The sequence below is a fragment of the Hyla sarda genome, chromosome 1 (genome assembly GCF_029499605.1).
Source record: "Hyla sarda isolate aHylSar1 chromosome 1, aHylSar1.hap1, whole genome shotgun sequence".
NCBI lineage: Eukaryota > Metazoa > Chordata > Amphibia > Anura > Hylidae > Hyla > Hyla sarda.
In genome coordinates this window covers 214,020,804-214,042,590 of record NC_079189.1, presented here as the reverse complement: position 1 = coordinate 214,042,590, position 21,787 = coordinate 214,020,804, and the positions used below count along the sequence as shown (strand labels likewise).

Below are 21,787 nucleotides of genomic sequence, written 5' to 3'. Positions count from 1 at the left end.
TATTAATTTTCCTGCATGTAGTTATGATTTTTTCCAGAAGTCCGACAACATCAAACCTATATAAATAGGGTATCATTTTAATCGTATGGACCTACAGAATAAAGATAAGGTGTCATTTTTACCGAAAAATGTACTACGTATTTTCCGTTTCACCGTAGATTTTTGGGCAAAATGACTGACGTCATTACAAAGTAGAATTGGTGGCGCAAAAAATAAGCCATCATATGGAATTTTAGGTGCAAAATTGAAAGAGTTATGATTTTTTAAAGGCAAGGAGCAAAAAACGAAAATGCAAAAACGGAAAAAAACCCAGTCCTTAAGGGGTTAAGGGGGGATATGATAAACATATATAAGTATATAAATAGCCCATACAAAGAATATGGAGAAAAACTGTTCCAGGTTAACCCCCCCCCCCCCCCCCCCAAAGGACGAGGGAGCACTCCCTCTGTCTGGAGAAGAAAAGGTTTAGTCTAAAGGGGCGACACGCCTTCTTTACCGTGAGGACTGTGAATTTATGGAACGTCTACCTCAGGAACTGGTCACAGCAGGAACAATTAACAGCTTTAAAACAGTGTTAGATACATTCCTGGAACAAAATAACATTAATGCTTACGCAGAATTATAAAACTACATCCCTTCCCCTTATCCTCTTACACCCTTCACTTCAATTTCCTGGTTGGACTTGATGGACGTATGTCTTTTTTCAACCATACTAACTATGTAGCTATGTAACTATGGGGGCACAGTGGCATTAATTCTGTGGGCACAGTGGCATCATTACTTCTGTGGGTACAGTGGCATCATTAATTTTGTGGAACACAGTGGCATCCTTAATTCTGTGGGCACAGTGGCATCCTTAATTATGTGGGCACAGTGGCATCATAAATTCTGTGGGCGCAGTGGCATCATAAATTCTGTGGTCACAGTGGCATCCTTAATTTTGTGGGACACAGTGGCATCATTAATTTTGTGGGACACAGTGGCATCCTTAATTTTGTAGGCACAGTGGCATCATTACTTCTGGAGGCACAGTGGCATCAATACTTCCGTGGGCACAATGGCATCATAAATTCTGTAGGCACAGTAGCATCATTAATTCTGGGGATACAGTTGTGTTATTAATTCTGTGGGTACAGTGGCATCATTAATTATATGGGTACAGTGGCATCACTTATTCTGTGGTCACAGTGGCATCATTAATTCTGTGGTCCAGTGGCATCATTAATTCTGCGGTCACAGAGGCATCATTAATTCTGGAGGCAAAATGGCATCATAAATTCTGTAGGCACAGTGGCATCATTAATTCTGTGGGTACATTGGCATCATTAATTCTGTGGTCACAGTGGCATCATTAATTCTGTGGTCACAGTGGCATAATTAATTCTGTGGTCACTGGCATCATTAATTCTGGGGTCACAGTGGCGTCATTCATTCTATAGGCACAGTGGCTTCATTTTATTGTTTTAAGAGACACAGAGGTACATTAGTCAGCGTTAGAGCATAGCATCTGCAAGTAATGTTGCAGGCGAATAGTGTGTGGCAGTAATATAACAGGGGCCCAGTGTGTGGCAGAATTATTTTCAGGGGCACAGTGGATGGCAGTATTATTTTAAGGGGCACAGTGGGTAGCAGTAATATGCCAGGGGCACAGTGGGTGGCAGTTTTATATTCAGGGCCCAGTGTGTGGCAGTATTATATTTAGGGGTACAGTGTGGGGCAGTATTATATTCAGGGGTACAGTGTGTGGCAGTAATATACCAGAGGCACAGTGTGTGGCAGTATTATATTCAGGGGTACAGTGTGTGGCAATATTATATTCAGGGATACAGTGTGTGGCAGTATTATATTCAGAGGGTACAGTGAGTGGAAGTAGTATATTCAGTGGGTACAGTGTGTGGCAATATTATATTCAGGGATACAGTGTGTGGCAGTATTATATTCAGTGGGTACAGTGTGTGGCAGTATTATATTCAGTGGATACAGTGTGTGGCAATATTATATTCAGGGATACAGTGTGTGGCAGTATTATATTCAGTGGGTACAGTGTGTGGCAGTATTATATTCAGTGGGTACAGTGTGTGGCAGTATTATAGTCAGAGGTTACAGTGTGCAGCAGTATTCAGGTCATACATCCTCTACACTTCAGTTGTTAGTTTGCTATTGCCTTCATGGCACTGAGGCCGCTAGGTGTGCACCAAGCCTTAGCATACAGCTTGGACCTTTACCGGATGGCAGACCTGGATAAGCGGACCCTCATTAAAAATAGGTGAGTACCCTGGTCTATATATATTTCCTTTCTATCTATGTCAGTGTTTCCCAACCAGGGTGCCTCCAGCTGTTGCAGAACTACAACTCCCAGCATGTTGGGTTGACACCATTTTCTACCGCACCGGGTGACACCAACCCTAGCAACGCCACTGGGTGTACCTATGATGAAAATTACAGGCCTCTCTCATCTTTTTAAGTGGGAGAACTTGCACAATTATTGCCTTTTAACTTAACTGTACATGTGTTGATTTCCATGGGTTCTTTGAAGGTCTTTTAGTCAATGCATCTATTCTTTTCTAGGCACCATAGTCACCCATACATTGAGCAAAGAAGCCTTTACACATACTGAGGAGGATTTATTAACAGTGTAGGTTTAGCATTTCTCATGTTGTTTTGTTCCAAACTTTGTAAAATCCTTCACATTTATGAATGTCTCATGTTAGAATTCAGGAACATTTAAAATTCTGGCACATTGCACCCAGATCTCTCACATACATCACATAATGCATCTTTACCTTACAACTTAAAGGGGTACTCCAGTGGAAAACAATTTCCAACTGGTTCCAGAAAGTTAAACAGATTTGTAGAATACTTATATTAAAAAATATTAATCCTTCCAGGATTTATAATCTGCTGTATGCTCCACAGGAAGTTAAGTTGTTGTTTTTTGTGGTCTGACTGAAGAGAACTACTCAACTTCCTCTGTAGTATACAGCAGCTGATAATTACTGGAAGGATTAAGATTTTTTTAATAGAAGTAATTTACAAATTTGTTTTACTTTCCTGCACCAGTTGATTTAAAAAAAAAATGGTTTCTACTGGAGTACACCTTTAAACTTTGGGATAGAGGAAGGATAGAGGCTTGTGTTACTCATAAAGAGATTTTCACGCTTAAAAAAAAAAAACGAATTATTATTGAGGAGGTATGTTTGTAATTTGTGATCATGAGGGTGGCCGGCACTAGGACCATGTGGTCATTGCCAGTTGCGATCATTTTTAAAATTCCTCACTATATATGCTGTGGAAGTGATGATGTTGTTTCATAATGTGTTTAGTAATTTATTTATATTGGTGTACATAGAATCCAATCTGCAGCGCATTCAGTAACTTTGAACATACCTTACCAAATTGGGGAGATTGGGGGGGGGGGGGGGGGGGGTTACTGGAAGATCTGATCAGAACTGTATGGTGGGGACAGGTTGTGGACATCCTTATGTCCTTGTTAACAGTTTAAACTGAACAATGGGTAGCCAATAAAGGGATTAGCAAAGGGGAAAGGTGAATTAGTCTGGCAGCAGAGTTGAGGGTGGATTAACCCCTTAAGGACTCAGCCCATTTATTTTAATGTTTTCGTTTTTTCTCCTCGCCTTCAAAAAATCATAACTCTTTTATATTTTCATCCACAGACTAGTATGAGGGCTTGTTTTTTGCGCGACCAGTTGTCCGTTGTAATGCTATCACTCACTTTACCATAAAATGTATGGCGCAACCAAAAAAATACTATTTGTGTGGAGAAATTAAAAAGAAAACCGCAATTTTGCTAATTTCGGAAGGTTTCGTTTTCACACCATACAATTTACAGTAAAAATGACGTGTTCTTTATTCTTTGGGTCAATACGATTGAAATGATACCCATGATAAGATACTTTTCTATTACTGTTGCACTTAAAAAAAATCGCAAACTTTTAAACCAAATTAGTACGTTTAAAATCCCCCTATTTTAAAGACCTATAACTTTTTTTATTTTTCCGTATAAGCTGCGGTATGAGGGCTCATTTTTTGCGCCGTGCTCTGTACTTTTTATTGATACCATATTTGCTTATATAAAACTTTGAATCCATTTTTTTATAACATTCTTTTGGAATAAAATGTTATAAAAAAAGCAGCTATTTTGTACTTTAATTTTTTTTTTTTTTTAACATTCACGCCGTTCACCGTACGGCATCATTAACATTTTATTTTAATAGTTCAGATATTTACGCACGTGGCGATACCAAATATGTATCTAAAATATTTTTTTAACCCTTTTTAGGGGTGAAATAGGGAAAATGGGACAATTTACATTTTTATTGGCGGAGGGGGTTTTTAAATTTTTTTTAACTTTATTTTTTTTACTTTTTTTACTTTTATTTTACACTTTAATAGTCCCCATAGGGGACTATTTATAGCAATCATTCGATTGCTAATACTGTTCAGTGCTGTGTATAGGACATAGCACTGACCAGTGTTATCGGTCATCTTCTGCTCTGGTCTGCGGGAAGGCAGATCAGAGCAGTAGACGCCAGGAAGGCAGGTGAGGGGACCTCCGTCTGCCGTGCTGGATGATCGGATCGCCGCAGCAGCGCTGCGGGCGATCTGATCATCCATTTTAGTGACCGCGATGCTGCAGATGCCGTGATCTGTATTGATCACAGCATCTGAGGGGTTAATGGTCCCGCGATCCCGCAGATGTCCGCCATTACCAGCGGGTCCCTGGCTGCGATCAGCAACCAGGACCTGCCGCGCATGATCCGGGCATCGCTCCGATGCTCGCGGTTATGCTTAGGATGTAAATTTACGTCCTGGTGCGTTAAGTACCAGCTCACCCGGACATACATTTATTTCTTGCGTCGTTAAGGGGTTAAAGGGGAGTAGGAGTGTTAGGTGGGAGCCCCAGAGAAGGATGTTGCAATAGTTTAGGTAGGAAATAAGGACATGCATTAACATTTTTGTTAAGAAAAGAGTGGATGTGAGAAATGTACTTATCTACATCAGTTTACATGTCTATATCAGATGTTCTATCCAGTTATACACACATAAGAAATCATGGCGTGCAAAAATATCATTGCAACCGAGAGTGCACAGAGTTTAAGTGGATCATGAATTTCTGGGTCTAGATCTAGATGCTGGAGGATCCAGCATTTATGACACTAAATGCTAAAAAGCAGGTTATCTATATCTTTTCAAAGCCTTTGTTGTTCTCTAGCGCTAGAAGAAGTTTTGCGCGTAGGAGGTCCTTTCTTGAGTATTCAGGAAGGCGTAGTTGCTGAAAGCAGGTATTTGCAGCAGGGAGGTAACTTTCATTTCGGACCCCAAAGGAGGTGACCTTCATAACAGTGTTCTGTATTGCAAATCCTGGGATTTTGTCATTTCCAGTTAGAAAATCTAAAAAAAAAAAAAATATATATATATATATATATATACATATATATATATATATATATATATATATATATATATATTTAGATTAGTTAGGAGTAGCCATATTAGTCCAGTGATGCAAAAAGCAAAATCATCGATAGTTGCAGTATCTTGTAGTAAAATTGTTCGTCCAGCGTAACCACCATTCTCACCTCTGCTCTCCAGCCCCCCCTCATCCTTATCTGTAGTCTATCGTCCTACTGCTATACAATTTATGGCCCAACTTAATGTCCATTCTCCACATATGTTGTTTTAACCCCTGAATATTTTGTGAGATAGAACGTGTGTTTTCTCCTTGTGAGCTCAGAAATGCTTATGACTTGATAAAGGGAGGAATCCCGAAAGCTTGTCTCTACATAATCTTGTTAGTCCAATAAAAAAGGTATTACAAGATACTGCAACTACCGATGATTTCGCTTTATATATGTGTATATATATATATATATATATATATATATATATATATATATATATATATATATGATTAGAGGACATAATATAGTATATATTGTACATTGTGTGGACCCAGAATGTGATGGAATCACATGATGGATCACATGGAAAAGCAAAATAAGAAATATCACCTGCAAAAACAGAATACAGTTGCAATGCATAATTAATAACACTAGATGGCAGAATAGAATAAAAAAAACTGCATATTTAAATCTGCACTGTTAATATTACATGAGTTTAGTGCAGTTTTTTACAGTGTACAGATAAGATTTATCATTTCAGCCACTTTGCTGCTGCTATAATACACTGCAGATTTCCTAAACTTCAGCGTCCTGTAAGCTAGAACCCAATGCTTTGTAACCGCTTTATAAAAAAATTTCTTAAAAGTCACATATAAATGTCATAACCACATAAAATGCGTACGTTAGTTATGCATTGTTTCAGGTTTTGTTTTGTTTTTTTCTAAAAAAAAGATGTTGCTGCTGCTGGACATTATATGTGGCTTTTATGACATTTCTGAATAAAGGTATAGTTTTTAAGCACAAACACTTGTAGAGAAAAGCTATGCACTGCTGAATACACCCATGTAAGCTGATCTTAAATACTTGACTGCAACATATTCATATTATATGGGTATATATTAACATGTTGCAGATTTATTGCAGAAATATCTATGTCTCTCATTCAACAGAAAATGGCTTGTAGAAATCCATGTGCTTGCTGAGAAACAACCCCATTCAAATGAATGAAACAGATTTTCAGTGTGACTATACCCTAACTAAAGTAAAAATGGCACAATATTATTTGAGTTAGGTGTAATAGTTGTATAACCCAATTAGGGACCAATATATGGAGGGTTGTTTTAAACCAATTAACCAAAAGATCACCAAGGAGGTGATCCACTAATCCCCTATATTTCCCATATATTAAAATACTGTAATCTTTATTAACACAAGAACACCAAAAAACGAATGGGTTAAAAGTATCAGCGTATCTCTCCTCCCATAGTATTAGTTATTAGAGTGCCATTCTGGCGTCACTGTATCTCAATCTGTCCGTGCGCATCTGCAGTATGCGCACTACGAGGGAAGAGTGTGCACTGTATTTAAAACCTACTCGCGGCCCCCCTCGACATGTTTCGCCATACTATACGGCTTTGTCAAGAGGTTTTAGGGCAATGGAGCCCTAAAGCCCTAAAACCTCTTGACAAAGCCGTATAGTACGGCGAAACATGTCGAGGGGGGCCGCGAGTAGGTTTTAAATACAGTGCACACTCTTCCCTCATAGTGCGCATACTGCAGTTGCGCACGGACAGATTGAGATACAGTGACCCTGGAATGGCACTCTAATAACTAATACTATGGGAGGAGAGATACGCTGATACTTTTAACCCATTAGTTTTTTGGTGTTCTTGTGTTAATAAAGATTACAGTATTTTAATATCTTTTGGTTAATAGGTGTAATAGTTGTACATAAACTAATGTAGAAGTGTCATACATACAGAGAAATGCTTTCTTCTTTTCCAGCGGTAGTTCGTGAAAGACTTTCCAAAAGTTCACGATAGTTGGATGTGTTGGAGAATACTTTCCCATGTAAATTGTATTCTGCAGGAAGGGAATAAAAAGATATATTTGTTCCAATCTAAATCTTATTTCATGCATATTAGACGTTCGTAGTCCATACAGCTCACAACTAAAATATCCCTAGGTGAACCGTCAAGGGACACAAATACCCAGGAGTTTCCAAAAGATAAGAACTAATAAATGTAAAAAGCAGAGAACAGTCCTCGAGGGCTACAAAAAGGTTTTCACAGCTAGAAGGTTGTGTAAGTGGTACAGTGTATGAATCCTTTCCTTAGGTACATAGTATTGGGAAATAGATTTATTATATTTTATACTTATTATATTATTCACTAGCTGTGTACCCGACATTGCCCGATTTTTCCTTCCTAATCCTTGTTGGGGAGGAAAATCAACAAAGGAAGAAGCTTTTGACTTCATATCCCGTCATCATATATTGTTGTCATATCCCAACCCCATATCCCGTCCTCATATCTCAACCTCATATCCCGTCCTCGTATCTCAACCTCATATCCGGTCCTCGTATCCCGACCTCATATCCCGTCATCATATCTCGACCTCATATTCCTGACTTCCTATCCCATCCTCCTATCTCGACCTCATATCCCGTCCTCCTATCTCGACCTCATATCCAGTCCTCATATCCCAACCTCCTATCCCATCCTCCTATCTCTACCTCATATCCTGTCCTCATATCCCAACCTCATATCCTGACCGTCTATCCCAACCTCATATCCCGTCCTCATATCCTGACTTCCTATCTCGTCCTTCTATATCTACCTCATATCCTGTCCTCATATCCCGTCTTCATATCCTGACCTCATATCCCGTCCTCCTATCCCGTCCTCATATTCCGTACTGAGATTCTGTCCTCATCTCTCAACCTCATATCCCATCCTCATATCCCATCCTCATATCCCGACCTCATATCCCATCCTCATATCCCATCCTCATATCCTGTCCTCAGGTGGGACTGCTTTATGATGAAGATATTGTACGCTGAAAATAGAAGGGGACGTGGCTTTGTGGGACTGGGCATGATTTGCAAGCCAGACCGATGCACAAAAAGGCTAGATAATAAAAGAGGAGGGGCTTTAAATGTGGGCATGTCTTTATGAAATGGGGTGGGGCTTGCAAGCCGGATTGACACATTCACCAGGAGATGCAGAGCGGAGCTTGTGGAGTAAGGTACTGGAAGTCCCATATACTTGCATAGGACTTGAAACAAAAAAACATCTTTTATATAAGGGTGTAGCTAAGGGTTAATTTAACTATCATATCTTTTTATATGATATATAAGTAATATGTGTACCAGGTATTATTGAAATATCTCCAGCCGTACCGAAGTTATGTGGGAACATACATTTCCCATCGATTTGCATGGGAATTTAAACAAAAACCCTGACCCTCACAAATGGGGGTAGTTAAGGGTTAAATTAACTATCCTATATTTCAAGTGGACATATAAGTAACATGTGACCAAGTATTATCAAAATATCTCCAGCCGTTTGGAAGTTATGCAGTAACATATATTTCCCATTGACTTGTATGGGACTTTTAACAAAAACCCCGACCCTGGTAAATGGGGGTGAGTAAGGGTTAAATCACCTTACTTGTGTGCCAAGTTTCATGTTAATATCTTTAGCCGTTTGGATGTGATGCTGGAACATACACACACACATTGAGTTTATATATAGATTAACTAGCTGAGTACCCGGCGTTGCCCGGTTTTTCCTTCCTAATACTTGTTGTGGAGGAAAATCAACAGAGGAAGCTTTTGACTTCATATCCCGTCCTGCTATATTGTTGTCATATCACAACCCCATATCCCGTCCTCATATCCAGACCTCCTATCCTGACTTCCTATCCCGACCTCCTATCTCGACCTCCTGTCCCGTCCTCCTGTCCCGTCCTCCTGTCCCGTCCTCCTGTCCTGTCCTCCTATCTCGACCTCCTATCCCGACTTCCTATCCCATCCTCCTATCTCGACCTCATATCCCATCCTCCTATCTCGACCTCCTATTCCGACCTCCTATCCCGTCCTCATATCCTGACCCATAATATATGTACCAGGCATTGAAATATCTCCAGCCGTACGGAAGTTATGTGGGAACATACATTTCCCATTGCTTTGCATGGGACTTTAAACAAAAACCCGACCCTCACAAATGGAGGTAGTTAAGGGTTAAATTAACTATCCTATATTTTAAGTGGACATATAAGTAACATGTGACCAAGTATTATCGAAATATCTCCAGCCGTTTGGAAGTTATGCAGTAACATATATTTCCCGTAGACTTGTATGGGACTTTAAACAAAAACCTCGACCCTGGTAAATGGGGGTGAGTAAGGGTTAAATTACCTATTCTATGTTTGTTTGTTGTAACATGTGTGCCAAGTTTCATGTTAATATCTTTAGCCGTTTGGAGGTGATGCTGGAACATACACATACACACATTGGGGTTTATTTACTGACGTGATCCTGACTCTTTTTTGTCGGATTTTGCACCCAAATAGTGTCGCACCTTCCATGCGACACAATTTGCAACCAAAAAAACCCAAAACCCTCCATTTTACAAGGTAAATCCTTGAAAGGAGGCGTGGCCATGAGATAAAGTGGGTGTGGTCCCAACAAAAGGGGCGTGGCCTCAACCGTTTTGAAAAATACCAACATATTTACTAAGGTTTCCACAGAAAATGTGGTGGATTTGAGCTGAGAAAAAACAGACATATCAGAGCATGCGTAAAAAAAAGCAAAATGTAGGGAAAAGTGCAAAATGTAGGGAAACCTTAGTAAATACCTTGGAAAAATTCCTGTCAGAAATCAAAACCCACAAAGAAAACTACACTCCACTCTTAGTAAATAAACCTCATTGAGTATTATATATATAGATTGTACCTTTTTATTTTTTTTTTTCTGTACGGTATTCTCTCCATTCCATAACAATTACACTATTAACATCACAGCAATTACGTACTTTTTTACTATACTGTGGTCCCTCAATATATGATATTAATTGGTTCCAGGAGAACCATCATATGTTGAAACCATCATATGTCGAGTACATATGTCTATGTAAAAATGGTAATTGCTTCTGGGGCCTCGGAACCATTGTATGTTGAATACATATCTCTATGGGAAACTGCTTATTGGTTCTGGGATGACCATTGTATGGGGAGTGTTTAACAAACCAGGGTGCCTCCAGCTGTTGCACAACTACAACTCCCAGCATGCATGTACAGCCATTGACTGTCTGGGCATGCTGGGAATTATAGTTTTGCAACAGCTGGAAGCACACTGATAGGGAAACATTGATGTATGGGGTGTATAGTGTGTATATGTATTGTATGTGATGTGTGACATCGCATACAGTACTGTACAGTTCTTTAAATACCTTCGGGGGGACAGAATGTCCTCCATTACGATCCTGCCGACTACAGTTCCATAGGAAAGGAAGGGGAGGGCAGCCAGCAGCTCATTGGATGCCTGCAGCAAGATGCTGCAGGCTATTGGCTATGGCTGCACTGGGGGGGGGGGGCTTACACAGAGCTCACAGTGGAAGCTTGCGTGAGTTAGCAGGACAGCATGTGAGTAAGGCTGGGTTCACACTACGTTTTGTACTTACGGTTCCCGCATATACGGCTGGGAGAAGGGGGCGGGGCTGAATCGCGGCACCCGCACTCAACCGTATAGGGGAACTGTATTTAATGCATGTCTATGAGCCGACTGGAGTGAACCGCAGCCTCCGGTCGGCTGCGTTTTTGGCCGTATGCGGTGTCCCGACCGTAGGCAAAAACGCGGTCGACCCCTTAAAGGGGTACTCCTGTGGAAAACTTTTTTTTTTTTAAATCAAATGGTGCTAGAAAGCTAAACAGATTTGTAAATTACTTCTATTTAAAAATCTTAATCTTTCCAGTACTTATTAGCTGCTGAATACTACAGAGGAAATTATTTTCTTTTTGGAACACAGAGCTCTCTGCTGACATCACGAGCACAGTGCTCTCTGCTGACATCTCTGTCCATTTTAAGAACTGTCCAGAGTAGGAGAAAATCTCCATAGCAAACATATGCTGCTCTGGACAGTTACTAAAATGGACAGAGATGTCAACAGAGAACACTGAGCTTGTGATGTCAGCAGAGAGCACTTTGTTCCAAAAAGAAAATAATTTCCTATGTAGTATTCAGCAGCTAATAAGTACTGGAAGGATTAAGATTTTTTAACAGAAGTAGTGTACAAATCTTTAAGCCACTATTGAAGGAGAGAGCACACCGTACAGCTTAAAGATGCAAATATACGATACCACTGGTATACACTGGCAGCCTCCGGACTCGATAAATAACAATGCAGCACCTGCGGGGTGCACACACTAGATAAAGTATCAAACAATACAATGAAAAAGAGTAGCGTGCACTCACCGCGGGTAAACAGCTGCAGGCCCGAGGTCCGGGATCACCGCGGCATAGACGAGGACGGTAAGGGGCGCTCAGAGGCTACGCCGGCTGTTTCGGACGTAGGAACGTCCTTCTTCCGGCCTCAACGTTCCCGTCATAGCGTTGCCCTTTTATGGAAGTCTGTGGGAAACGTGAGTAACCATAGAAACGTATAAACTATGGGTCTGTGTATGGGTCAAAATGGGACAAAAAGCGAAGGTGAGTCAAGAGAAGAGGAAATGAGTTCCAATACCAGGTAGTAAAGAATAAAGCTAATAATGGAAGATGTATATTAATAGTAATGACTATAGAGAATATATAGACCATAATAGCAAGGAAAAGACGAGCCCGAAAAGTGAAAGAAATAATAAATAAATAGTGATAAAAAAATTAAATAGTGTTAAAAAATATTGAAATTATTAAGGAAAAACAGAAGTATCTATAACTGAATATATTGATACTATAAAGTACAATGAAGAACTCGCACATCTAACTTAAGAAGGCCCGGCTGGGCTGAATGAGCGACTAGACATGTCCCCCTACTTAAGTTAGTTGTGCGAGTTCTTCATTGTACTTTATAGTATCAATATATTCAGTTATAGATACTTCTGTTTTTCCTTAATAATTTCAATATTTTTTAACACTATTTAATTTTTTTATCACTATTTATTTATTATTTCTTTCACTTTTCGGGCTCGTCTTTTCCTTGCTATTATGGTCTATATATTCTCTATAGTCATTACTATTAATATACATCTTCCATTATTAGCTTTATTCTTTACTACCTGGTATTGGAACTCATTTCCTCTTCTCTTGACTCACCTTCGCTTTTTGTCCCATTTTGACCCATACACAGACCCATAGTTTATACGTTTCTATGGTTACTCACATTTCCCACAGACTTCCATAAAAGGGGAATGCTATGACGTGAACGTTGAGGCCAGAAGAAGGACGTTCCTACGTCCAAAACAGCCGGCGTAGCCTCTGAGCGCCCCTTACCGTCCTCGTCTATGCCGCGGTGATCCCGGACCTCGGGCCTGCAGCTGTTTACCCGCGGTGAGTGCACGCTACTCTTTTTCATTGTATAATTTACAAATCTGTTTAACTTTCTGGCACCAGTTGATTTAAAAAAAAGAAAAAAAAGTTTTCCACCAGAGTACCCCTTTAAGGACAAAGCCCATTTTGAGATTTTGCCGGGCATCGGCCTGATTGGTGATGCCCTGCATTAACCCTGGAACCTGCTTTCCACGCAGGTTTTTTTTTTCTGCCTTTTTTTGGAAAACTACCACTGCAGTTTTTGAGCCAAAGCCGCCAGAGTTGGATGGAATAGGAATGGGCAAAATAAAAGAAAGTTAAACTTCTCCTTCCTGCTGGAGCCACTTTTGACTTTGGCTCAAAAACTGGAATGGCATTTTTTATATTTTTTTTTATTTTTTTAATGCAAGAAAAAAACCTGTGTGGCAACCTAGCGTAAAGGTGGATTCTTTTTATTGCAGCTCATAACCATTCACTTCAATGGATGAGAGCTTCAATACCTGATGCAACCTGTGGACTGGAAGAAAGCAGCCATGTTTGTGTAATCCTGTACAACCCATTTCTCAACACAGTTATCCTCTGGTGACTCTAACATACACAATTTACCTTTTCAAATGCGGCCCAGTCATAGTTAGCGTGACCAGCGACAAGTGCTCTCAGCTCTTCCGGCCGAAAAAATAAAAGAATATCCTTGTCGCAGACTTTGAAGAGACCTCTCCTGAACTCTTCGAATGTCTCTGCCACTGAAGTGTTGAAAATGTAATCCACACATTTATTTACATAGTTGTGCCTATAAGAGATGGGTTAAGAAATAACAAATAAAGTCTTAATAATGATTGATAGATGATTTTATTATCTACTTTAACTTTTTTTTTTTGCATCTTTACATAAAAGTAACTACAGAAATGCGGGCATAAGATTACATACCACTCACAACATGTGATGTATTTTCCAGGACTTTTTTAACATCCTTCTGACTGAAGGGACAGAGTAAGACAGCATGAGACTGGGGGTGCTAGATACTTTTATGAGCATAAATATGACATTAGTGCAGTGATTCCCAACCAGGGTGACCTAAGAGTCTCTTAAGTTTGCCGTGGCATTCCCATAGTAAAAAAGATGATGGCAAAAAAAAAAACGGGACACATCCCGCCAGGAAGGAGCATGTGATCATGTACTGATCCTGATGAAATCAGCCTTGGTATAATGGCATGTGCCTTAGGGCATGTTCACATGGGGGGAATGTCTGTACGAAAAATCTCTGGTAGAACATGCCAGCTCTAGGACCGCTCGGAAATGCGCTGTCTCATAGACAGCAATTCATTTCCATGCGGAGTCCGCAGAAAGAATAAACATGTCCATTCTTTCTGCGGACACCAGTATGTGAGTCCTACTGTTATTGTAATACCTACTTGGGGGAATGTGATGCGAGATGTACAATGTTATATAATAATTTATACAGTGACCCAGATTTATCAATCTGTCTAGGACAAAAACTGTCTGCTTTTCCCATAACAACCAATAACAGCTCAGCTTTCATATCTTAACAAACTTTGGTAAAATGAAAGCTGAGCTGTGATTGTTTATTATGGAAAAAAACTGAAATTTTTTTGTCCTCAGACAGATGGATCTTGACCAGTGAATTATGTTATGGCACAGAATTAGTAAAATCCTCGTGGATTCACTGTATTAATCATATGGGTGCATTCTAGTGATGAAGTGATGATGCTATAGGACAGCATATTTGGAAGATCATGCTCATCATACGTATGTATCCCCGTCATACATGTTCTTGCTGTAACTAGTAACGTTTGTCTGTACTGTAAGATTCTGTATCACTCTTTCTGGTTTGGAGATCTTGTGAATATATCACAAGAGTTAAAGGTCCAGAAAAGAAACCATATGTCATAACTGAGTAGAATGTTATTTTGTGCCCACAATTCTATATTTACATTTATGTACATTTGAAAGTTATGGTGGATATGGTGGAGTCTAATGACGGAAAGGTGCAGTTGTAAAAAGAATATATTGGGTATAAATTGACAGCATTGTGAGCAGACTGTTAAAGATTTTATCTTTTTTCATCATGATCAGTGAGGCTTTCCATTATTTTTATAGTGATATTTTATTGTGTTAATGAAGAAAATTGAAAAAAAAAATTCACATGTTGAATTTTTTCCTTTTTAAAGGGGTACTCTGCTGTTAGACATCTTATAAGATGTCTGATCGCAGGGGTGCCCGCCGTTGGGGACCGCCGCAATCTCCCTTGCAGAAGCCCAGTACCTAAGCAGCCTGAAGTTTTCTCCAAGGTAGATGATGGGCGGTGCAGGGGACAGGGCATCGTGATGTCAAGGCCTGCCCCCTTGTGACTTCACAGCCCCGCACCCTCAATACAAGTCTATGGGAGGGGGTGTGATGCCCCTTCCATAGACTTTAATTGAGGGGGGCGGACTAATGTCTAACAGCGGAGTACCCCTTTAAGTACATAAAGAAATGTACAAAAAAAAAGTTTGAACATGGGTTTTCCTTTCTTTTTAATATAGTGGGTGTATTTGTGGGCATTTTATACATTTGTGGGCATTTTATCTTTAGATTTTTTTTTTTACACAGTATCATCTCCCCACGTGTGTATGAAGAACAGTCCCTAATAACAGTCACTGTGAGTTGCCCCCTTATCCTTTTAAGCCGGTTTAACCGGGAACAGTTTTTCCCCCATATTTCTTGTATGGGCCATTTATATACAATGGTCCCTCAAGTTACAATATTAATTGGTTCCAGGACGACCATTGTATGTTGAAACCATTGTATGTTGAGACCATAACTCTATGGAAACCTGGTAATTAGTTCTGAAGCCCCAAAATGTCATCCAAAAATAGGAAAAAATAAGGATTAAAAAATAATAAGTAGGTAACTAATACAGACAGAGCAAGTCTATATACATATATATATATATATATATATATATATATATATATGTAAGAAAGAGCTGCTGGGAGCTGTAAATCTCTGTCTATGTAGAGGAAAGGAGCTTCTTCAGGGTCCTGTACAGCACACACGGTGTCCCAAAAAAATGGAGTAACCCTACTTGGAGCAGCTATACCTGGCACAGGTAAAGAGTAGTACAGACCATGTAGTACCTTCTTGTACTGCAGGGGGCGCTACCAGATAGCCAGTCAATGCATACATTGCAGGAATACAGGGGTTTTATCAGTAAAATTCCCATTCTGATTGGTCGGTTCTTCCGGCTATTGACACGTTTTGCAGATCAGGACTGTCCGTAGCATTGTATGTTGAGTTTGGTTTCAAGTTACGATGGTCCAGAAAAGACCATTGTATGTTGAAACTATTGTATGTTGAGGCCATTGTAAGTTGAGGGATCACTGTACTTATATACGTTGATCATATCCCCCCTTAAACGGCTAAGGCTGCTTTCACACTATGAGCATTAATCCGTTATTAAACGTCCGTTTTCTGTGTGAAAACGGATGTAAAATAATGGATGAAATAACGGGTGCTAACGGATGAATAAATATTCATCCGTTAAGACCTGTTATAACATCCCTCATGTATGGCTGTAACACCTCTGCCTACAGACTCCCACAGCCGGGACTACCATTACTCCCATCATGGAACAGACTTCTTTCCATGATGGGAGTAGTAATTCCCTGGCTGCCGGAGTCTGCAGACAGCTGGGGAGGCTACATTAGTGTTTGTACTACTACCACCATCATCATGGAACAGAGTCTGTTCCATGATGGGGGTTGTAGTACAGGGGCTGAGGGATTGATTGCACCGGGTTTAATTTCTGAGACCCGATGTGATCCGAAGTTATTAAGCAGGGGAGTGGACGGCATGGTCCGCAACCCTGCGATGTATTGTGTGTTTTAACTTTCACTTTTAAATCCCCCACAACGCTTTTAATATAGATATGCCCCCCTGCTACTCACAATGTTCATTTTTATATCTCCCGCTGAGAGCCCTGAATGGCTCCTCAGTACCAGCCATTCAGGGCTCTCAGCGGGAGATATAAAAATGAACATTGTGAGTAGCAGGGGGGCATATCTATATTAAAAGCGTTGTGGGGGGGGAAGGATATATAGCGCTGCAGGGGGGCAGACATATAGCCTATATATCTAGCCCCCCAGCGCATTGCTAATATGCCCCCTGCAATGCATTAGATATGAGCCCCGCCAGCGCATTCATAAATATATACTCCCCGCCAGCGCATTAATAAATATATACCCCTTGACGGTGCATTCATAAATATATACTTATGCCATCACAGCGCTATAGGTGAAAAGCATTCAAGCAGCATAGAAATATAGAAATACTTTTCATTGATAGCGCAGCGCCGGCATATGTATATAGAAGCGCTGTGGGGGGCAGATAACGCTATATGTCTGCCTCCCAGCGTTTCTATATACATATACTCCAGCAGCACTATGAATAAAAAGTATTTCTATTAGCACGCATATTGCCGGCTGCTGGCGCTATGCGCTGCTAATAGAAATACTTTTCATTCATAGCGCTACAGGGATATATGTATATAGAAGCGCTGGGGGGGCAGATATATAGTGAGTCAGTTAAAACTGCTAGTTATTGTTTTAGAGTACAACACTGTAAATTTGCCTATACAGTTGAGATAAAAGAACGGCAATTTCAGGTGTATGGTTGTCTGTAGACTGAGGGGTTGACTATGCTGGATTTTCAAATCTGGTCCTTACGATGAATATGGGAAATACAGTATAAAGTTGTAGGCCAACAGCTATTTTAAGTGTATTAAGAGCTTTAGGCTGGCAGGTATCATATGTGTAACATTCAACATGGGTTTTCTGATGGACGTTTGTAACCGATGAATTTTTATAGTATGAAAGCAGCCAAAGATGTTCCATGTCACATGCCTTCATTAATTTAGTCGTGCGTCTCTGCACCCTTTCCAGCTCCACAACTCCACAACCTTTTATGAACTAGTGCCGAAAAACTGAACAGCATATTACAAGTGAGACTGTTCCAATGCTTTATAAAGGGGTAGTATTATGTGTACTGACACCTTGGACAAGTACATGGAGTCAGTTAAAACTACTAGTTATTGTTTTAGAGCACAACACTGTAAATCTGCCTATACAGTTGAGATAAAAGAACGGCAATTTCAGGTGTATGGCTGTCTGTAGACTATGCTGGATTTTCAAATCTGGTCCTTACGATGAATATGGGAGATACAGTATAAAGTTGTAGGCCAATAGCTATTTTAAGTGTATTAAGAGCTTTAGGCTGGCAGGTATCATATGTGTATATGTAGTGTTCTTTAATGGGATAACTAACATGAAGTCCAGATGTCTGCTCCCTGGCATTTCCTTAAAGGAGTATTCCATCGTAAAATAACTTATCCCCTATCCAAAGGATAGGGGATAAGTTATAGATTGTGGGGGGTCCGAGGGCTGGGGCCCCCTGATATCTCCTGGACGGGGTTGCGGCAGTCTGCAGGAAGTGAAGTTTTTTCCCCAGCAGAAAGCCGCAGCAGACACACCCCCTCCATGTATCTCTATGGGGTACATGGAGGGGGGGTGTCGGCCACAGCTTCATGCGGGGATGGAATGCCCCCTTTCCAGCATACTGCTGCGGCCCCGTCCAGGAGATCCCGGGGGCCCCCAGCGCTCAGACCCCCCGCGATCTATAACTTATCCCCTATCTGAAGGAAAGAAAGTAGCTCTGTTTTTCTATTCCTGGATAACCTCTTTAAATAATATTAACCCCTTCCCGACCTATGACATACCTGTACGTCATGAGTGGGAAGGTGTTCCCGACCCATGACATACAGGTATGTCATGAACATTTTTTCCGCTACTCGCGGCATCCCGCAGCGCCCGGTAAGATGGTTTCATCCCCACCCCCCCCCCCCCCAGCGATCGCTGCTATCAGCTAGTCAAATCTGACTAGCTGATAGCAGCGTTTCGCTATCAGAATACTTAGCAGCGCGGTGTGTGAGTCCCGATCACGGGGATCAGGACACACACCGCTCTGCTAAGTGTCCCTTACCCGTCCCCCGGCGTCACTTACCCGGCCATGTGGTGTCCCGAGCAGTCCCGGCGCGAGCGGTGTCCTCCAGGCAGTCCCGGCGGCGCTGCGTCCCGGCGGTGAGTTTGCAGCAGCAGGGCGGCATCTTCATTGGCAGCAGTGAGATCGCCGTAAAGCGATCTCACCGCTGCCTCTGAGAGTTTCAAAACTGCAACTCCAAGCATGCCCAGACAGCCTTTGGCTTTCTGTGCATGCTTGGAGTTGCAGTTTTGCAACATCTGGAGGTCCACAGTTTGGAGACCACTGTATAATAGTCTCCAATCTGTGCTCTTTCAGATGTTGCAAAACTAAAAATCTCAGCATGCTCAGTCTGTCCAGGCATGCTGGGAGTTGTAGTTCTGTAACATCTGGAAGAGCACAGATTGGGGACCATTATACAGTGGTCTCCAAACTGTGGACCTCCAGATGTTGCAAAACTACAACTCCCAGCATACCAGACTGCCCAAGCATGCTGGAAGTTGTAGTTCGGCAACATCTGATCCTTCAGATATTGCCGAACTACAACTTCCAGCATGCCTGGGCAGTCTGGGCATGCTGGGAGTTGTAGTTTTGCAACAACTGGAGGCACACTAGTTGGGAAACATTGTCCGTTCCCTACCTCAGTGCCTCCAGCTGTTGCAATTGTTGCAAAACTATAACTCCCACCATGCACTGACAGACAATGCATGCTGGGAGTTGTAGTTTTGCAACAGCTGGAGGCACACTGGTTTGGAAACACTAAGTTTGGTTGCAAAACACTTGAAAGTTTATTACTTAACTTAGTGTTTCCAAACCAGTGTGCCTCCAGCTGTTGCAAAACTACAACTCCCAGCATGCACGGACAGCCAAGGGAGTTGTAGTTTTGCAACAGCTGGATGTTTGCCCCCTCCCCCCAATGTGAATGTACAGGGTACACTCACATGGGCGGAGGTTTACAGTGAGTGCTGCAAGTTTGAGATGGCACAAATTTTGCGCTGCAGCTCAAACTGCCAGCGGCAAACTTGCTGTGAACCTCTGCCCATGTGACTGTACCCTAAAAACACTACACTACACTTACACTAACCTAAAATAAAAAGTAAAAAACACTACATATACACATACCCCTACACAGCCCCCCTCCCCCCAAAAAAAGAAAAACGTCTGGTACGCTACTGTTTCCAAAACGGAGCCTCCAGCTGTTGCAAAACAACAACTCCCAGTATTGCCGGACAGCCATTGACTGTCCAGGCATGCTGGGAGTTTTGCAACAGCTGGAGGCACCCTGTTTGGGAATCATTGGCATAGAATACCCCTATGCAAATCCCAAATCCCTCAAATGCGCATGGCGCTCTCTCACTTTGGAGCCCTGTCATATTTCAGGGCAACAGTTTTGGGACACATATGGGGTATCTCCGTACTCGGGAGAAATTGCCTTACAAATTTTGGGGGAGTTTTCTTCTTTAACCCCTTATGAAAAGGTGAAGTTGGGGTCTACACCAGCATGTTAGTGTGTAAAAATAAAAATTTTTACACTGACATGCTGGTGTTGCCCTATACTTTTCATTTTCACAAGAGGTATAAGGGAAAAAAGACCCTCAAAATTTGTAATGCAATTTCTCCCGACTACGGAGATACCCCATATGTGGGCGCAAAGTGCTCTGGGGGCGCTCAACAAGGCCCAGAAGGGAGAGTGCACCATGTACATTTGAGGCGATTTGCACAGGGGTGGCTGATTGTTACAGCAGTTCTGACATAAACGCAAAACAATAAATACCCATATGTGAACCCATTTTGGAAACTACACCCCTCATGGAATTTAATAAGGGGTGCAGTGAGCATTTACACCCCACTGGTGTATGATAGATTTTTGGAACAGTGGTCTGTGAAAATGGAAAATACAATTTTTCATTTGCACAGTCCACTGTTTCAAATATCTGTCAAACGCCAGAGGGATGTAAATGCTCACTGCACCCCTTATTAAATTCCATGAGGGGTGTAGTTTCCAAAATGGGGTCACATGTGGGGGGGGTCCACAATTCTGGCACCATAGGGGCTTCCTAAATGGGACATGCCCCCCAAAAACCCTTTCAGAAAAACTCACTCTCCAAAATCCCATTGTCGCTCCTTCCCTTCTGAGCCCTCTAGTGCACCCGCCGAACACTTGACATACACATATGAGGTATTTCCTTACTCGAGAGAAATTGGGTTACAAATTTTAGGGTGATTTCTCTCCTTTTACCCCTTGTAAAAATTCAAAAATTGGGTCTACAAGAACATGCGAGTGTAAAAAATGAAGATTGTGAATTTTCTCCTTCACTTTTCTGCTATTCCTGTGAAACACCTAAAGGGTTAAAACACTTACTAATGTCATTTTGAATACTTTGGGGGATGCAGTTTTATAATGGGGTCATTTGTGGGGTATTTCTAATATGAAGACCCTTCAAATCCACTTCCAATCTGAACTGGTCCCTGAAAAAGTACGATTTTGAAAATCTTGAGAAAAATTGGAAAATTGCTGCGGAACTTTGAAGCCCTCTGGTGTCTTCCAAAAGTAAAAACTTGTAAATTTTTTTTATGCAAACATAAAGTAGACATATTGTATATGTGAATCAATATGTAATTTATTTGGAATATCCATTTTCCTTACAAGCAGAGACTTTCAAAGATAGAAAAATGCTAAATTTTCAAAATTTTCATGAAATTTTTAGATTTTTTACCAAGAAAGGATGCAAATATTAGTGAAATGTTACCAATAACATAAAGTAGAATATGTCACGAAAAAACAATCTCAGAATCAGAATGATAA

At 41.0% G+C, this 21,787-nt stretch overlaps 1 protein-coding gene across 5 annotated transcripts in view; it reads right to left on the bottom strand.

Moving 5' to 3' along the window:
* Positions 1 to 2,609: 2,609 nt before the first annotated feature.
* LOC130363096 (probable E3 ubiquitin-protein ligase HERC6) overlaps positions 2,610 to 21,787 on the bottom strand; it is a 155,279-nt gene continuing 136,101 nt past the window's right edge. For all 5 annotated transcript variants that reach the window (XM_056568460.1, XM_056568477.1, XM_056568469.1 and 2 more), the window contains 3 exons: positions 13,555 to 13,738; positions 7,403 to 7,505; positions 2,610 to 5,412 (listed from right to left, as the gene is read on the bottom strand). In XM_056568460.1, coding sequence (XP_056424435.1) covers positions 5,201 to 5,412; positions 7,403 to 7,505; positions 13,555 to 13,738 — 499 coding nt within the window. In that variant the 3' untranslated portion in view covers positions 2,610 to 5,200. The remainder of the gene's footprint in view (positions 5,413 to 7,402; positions 7,506 to 13,554; positions 13,739 to 21,787) is intronic.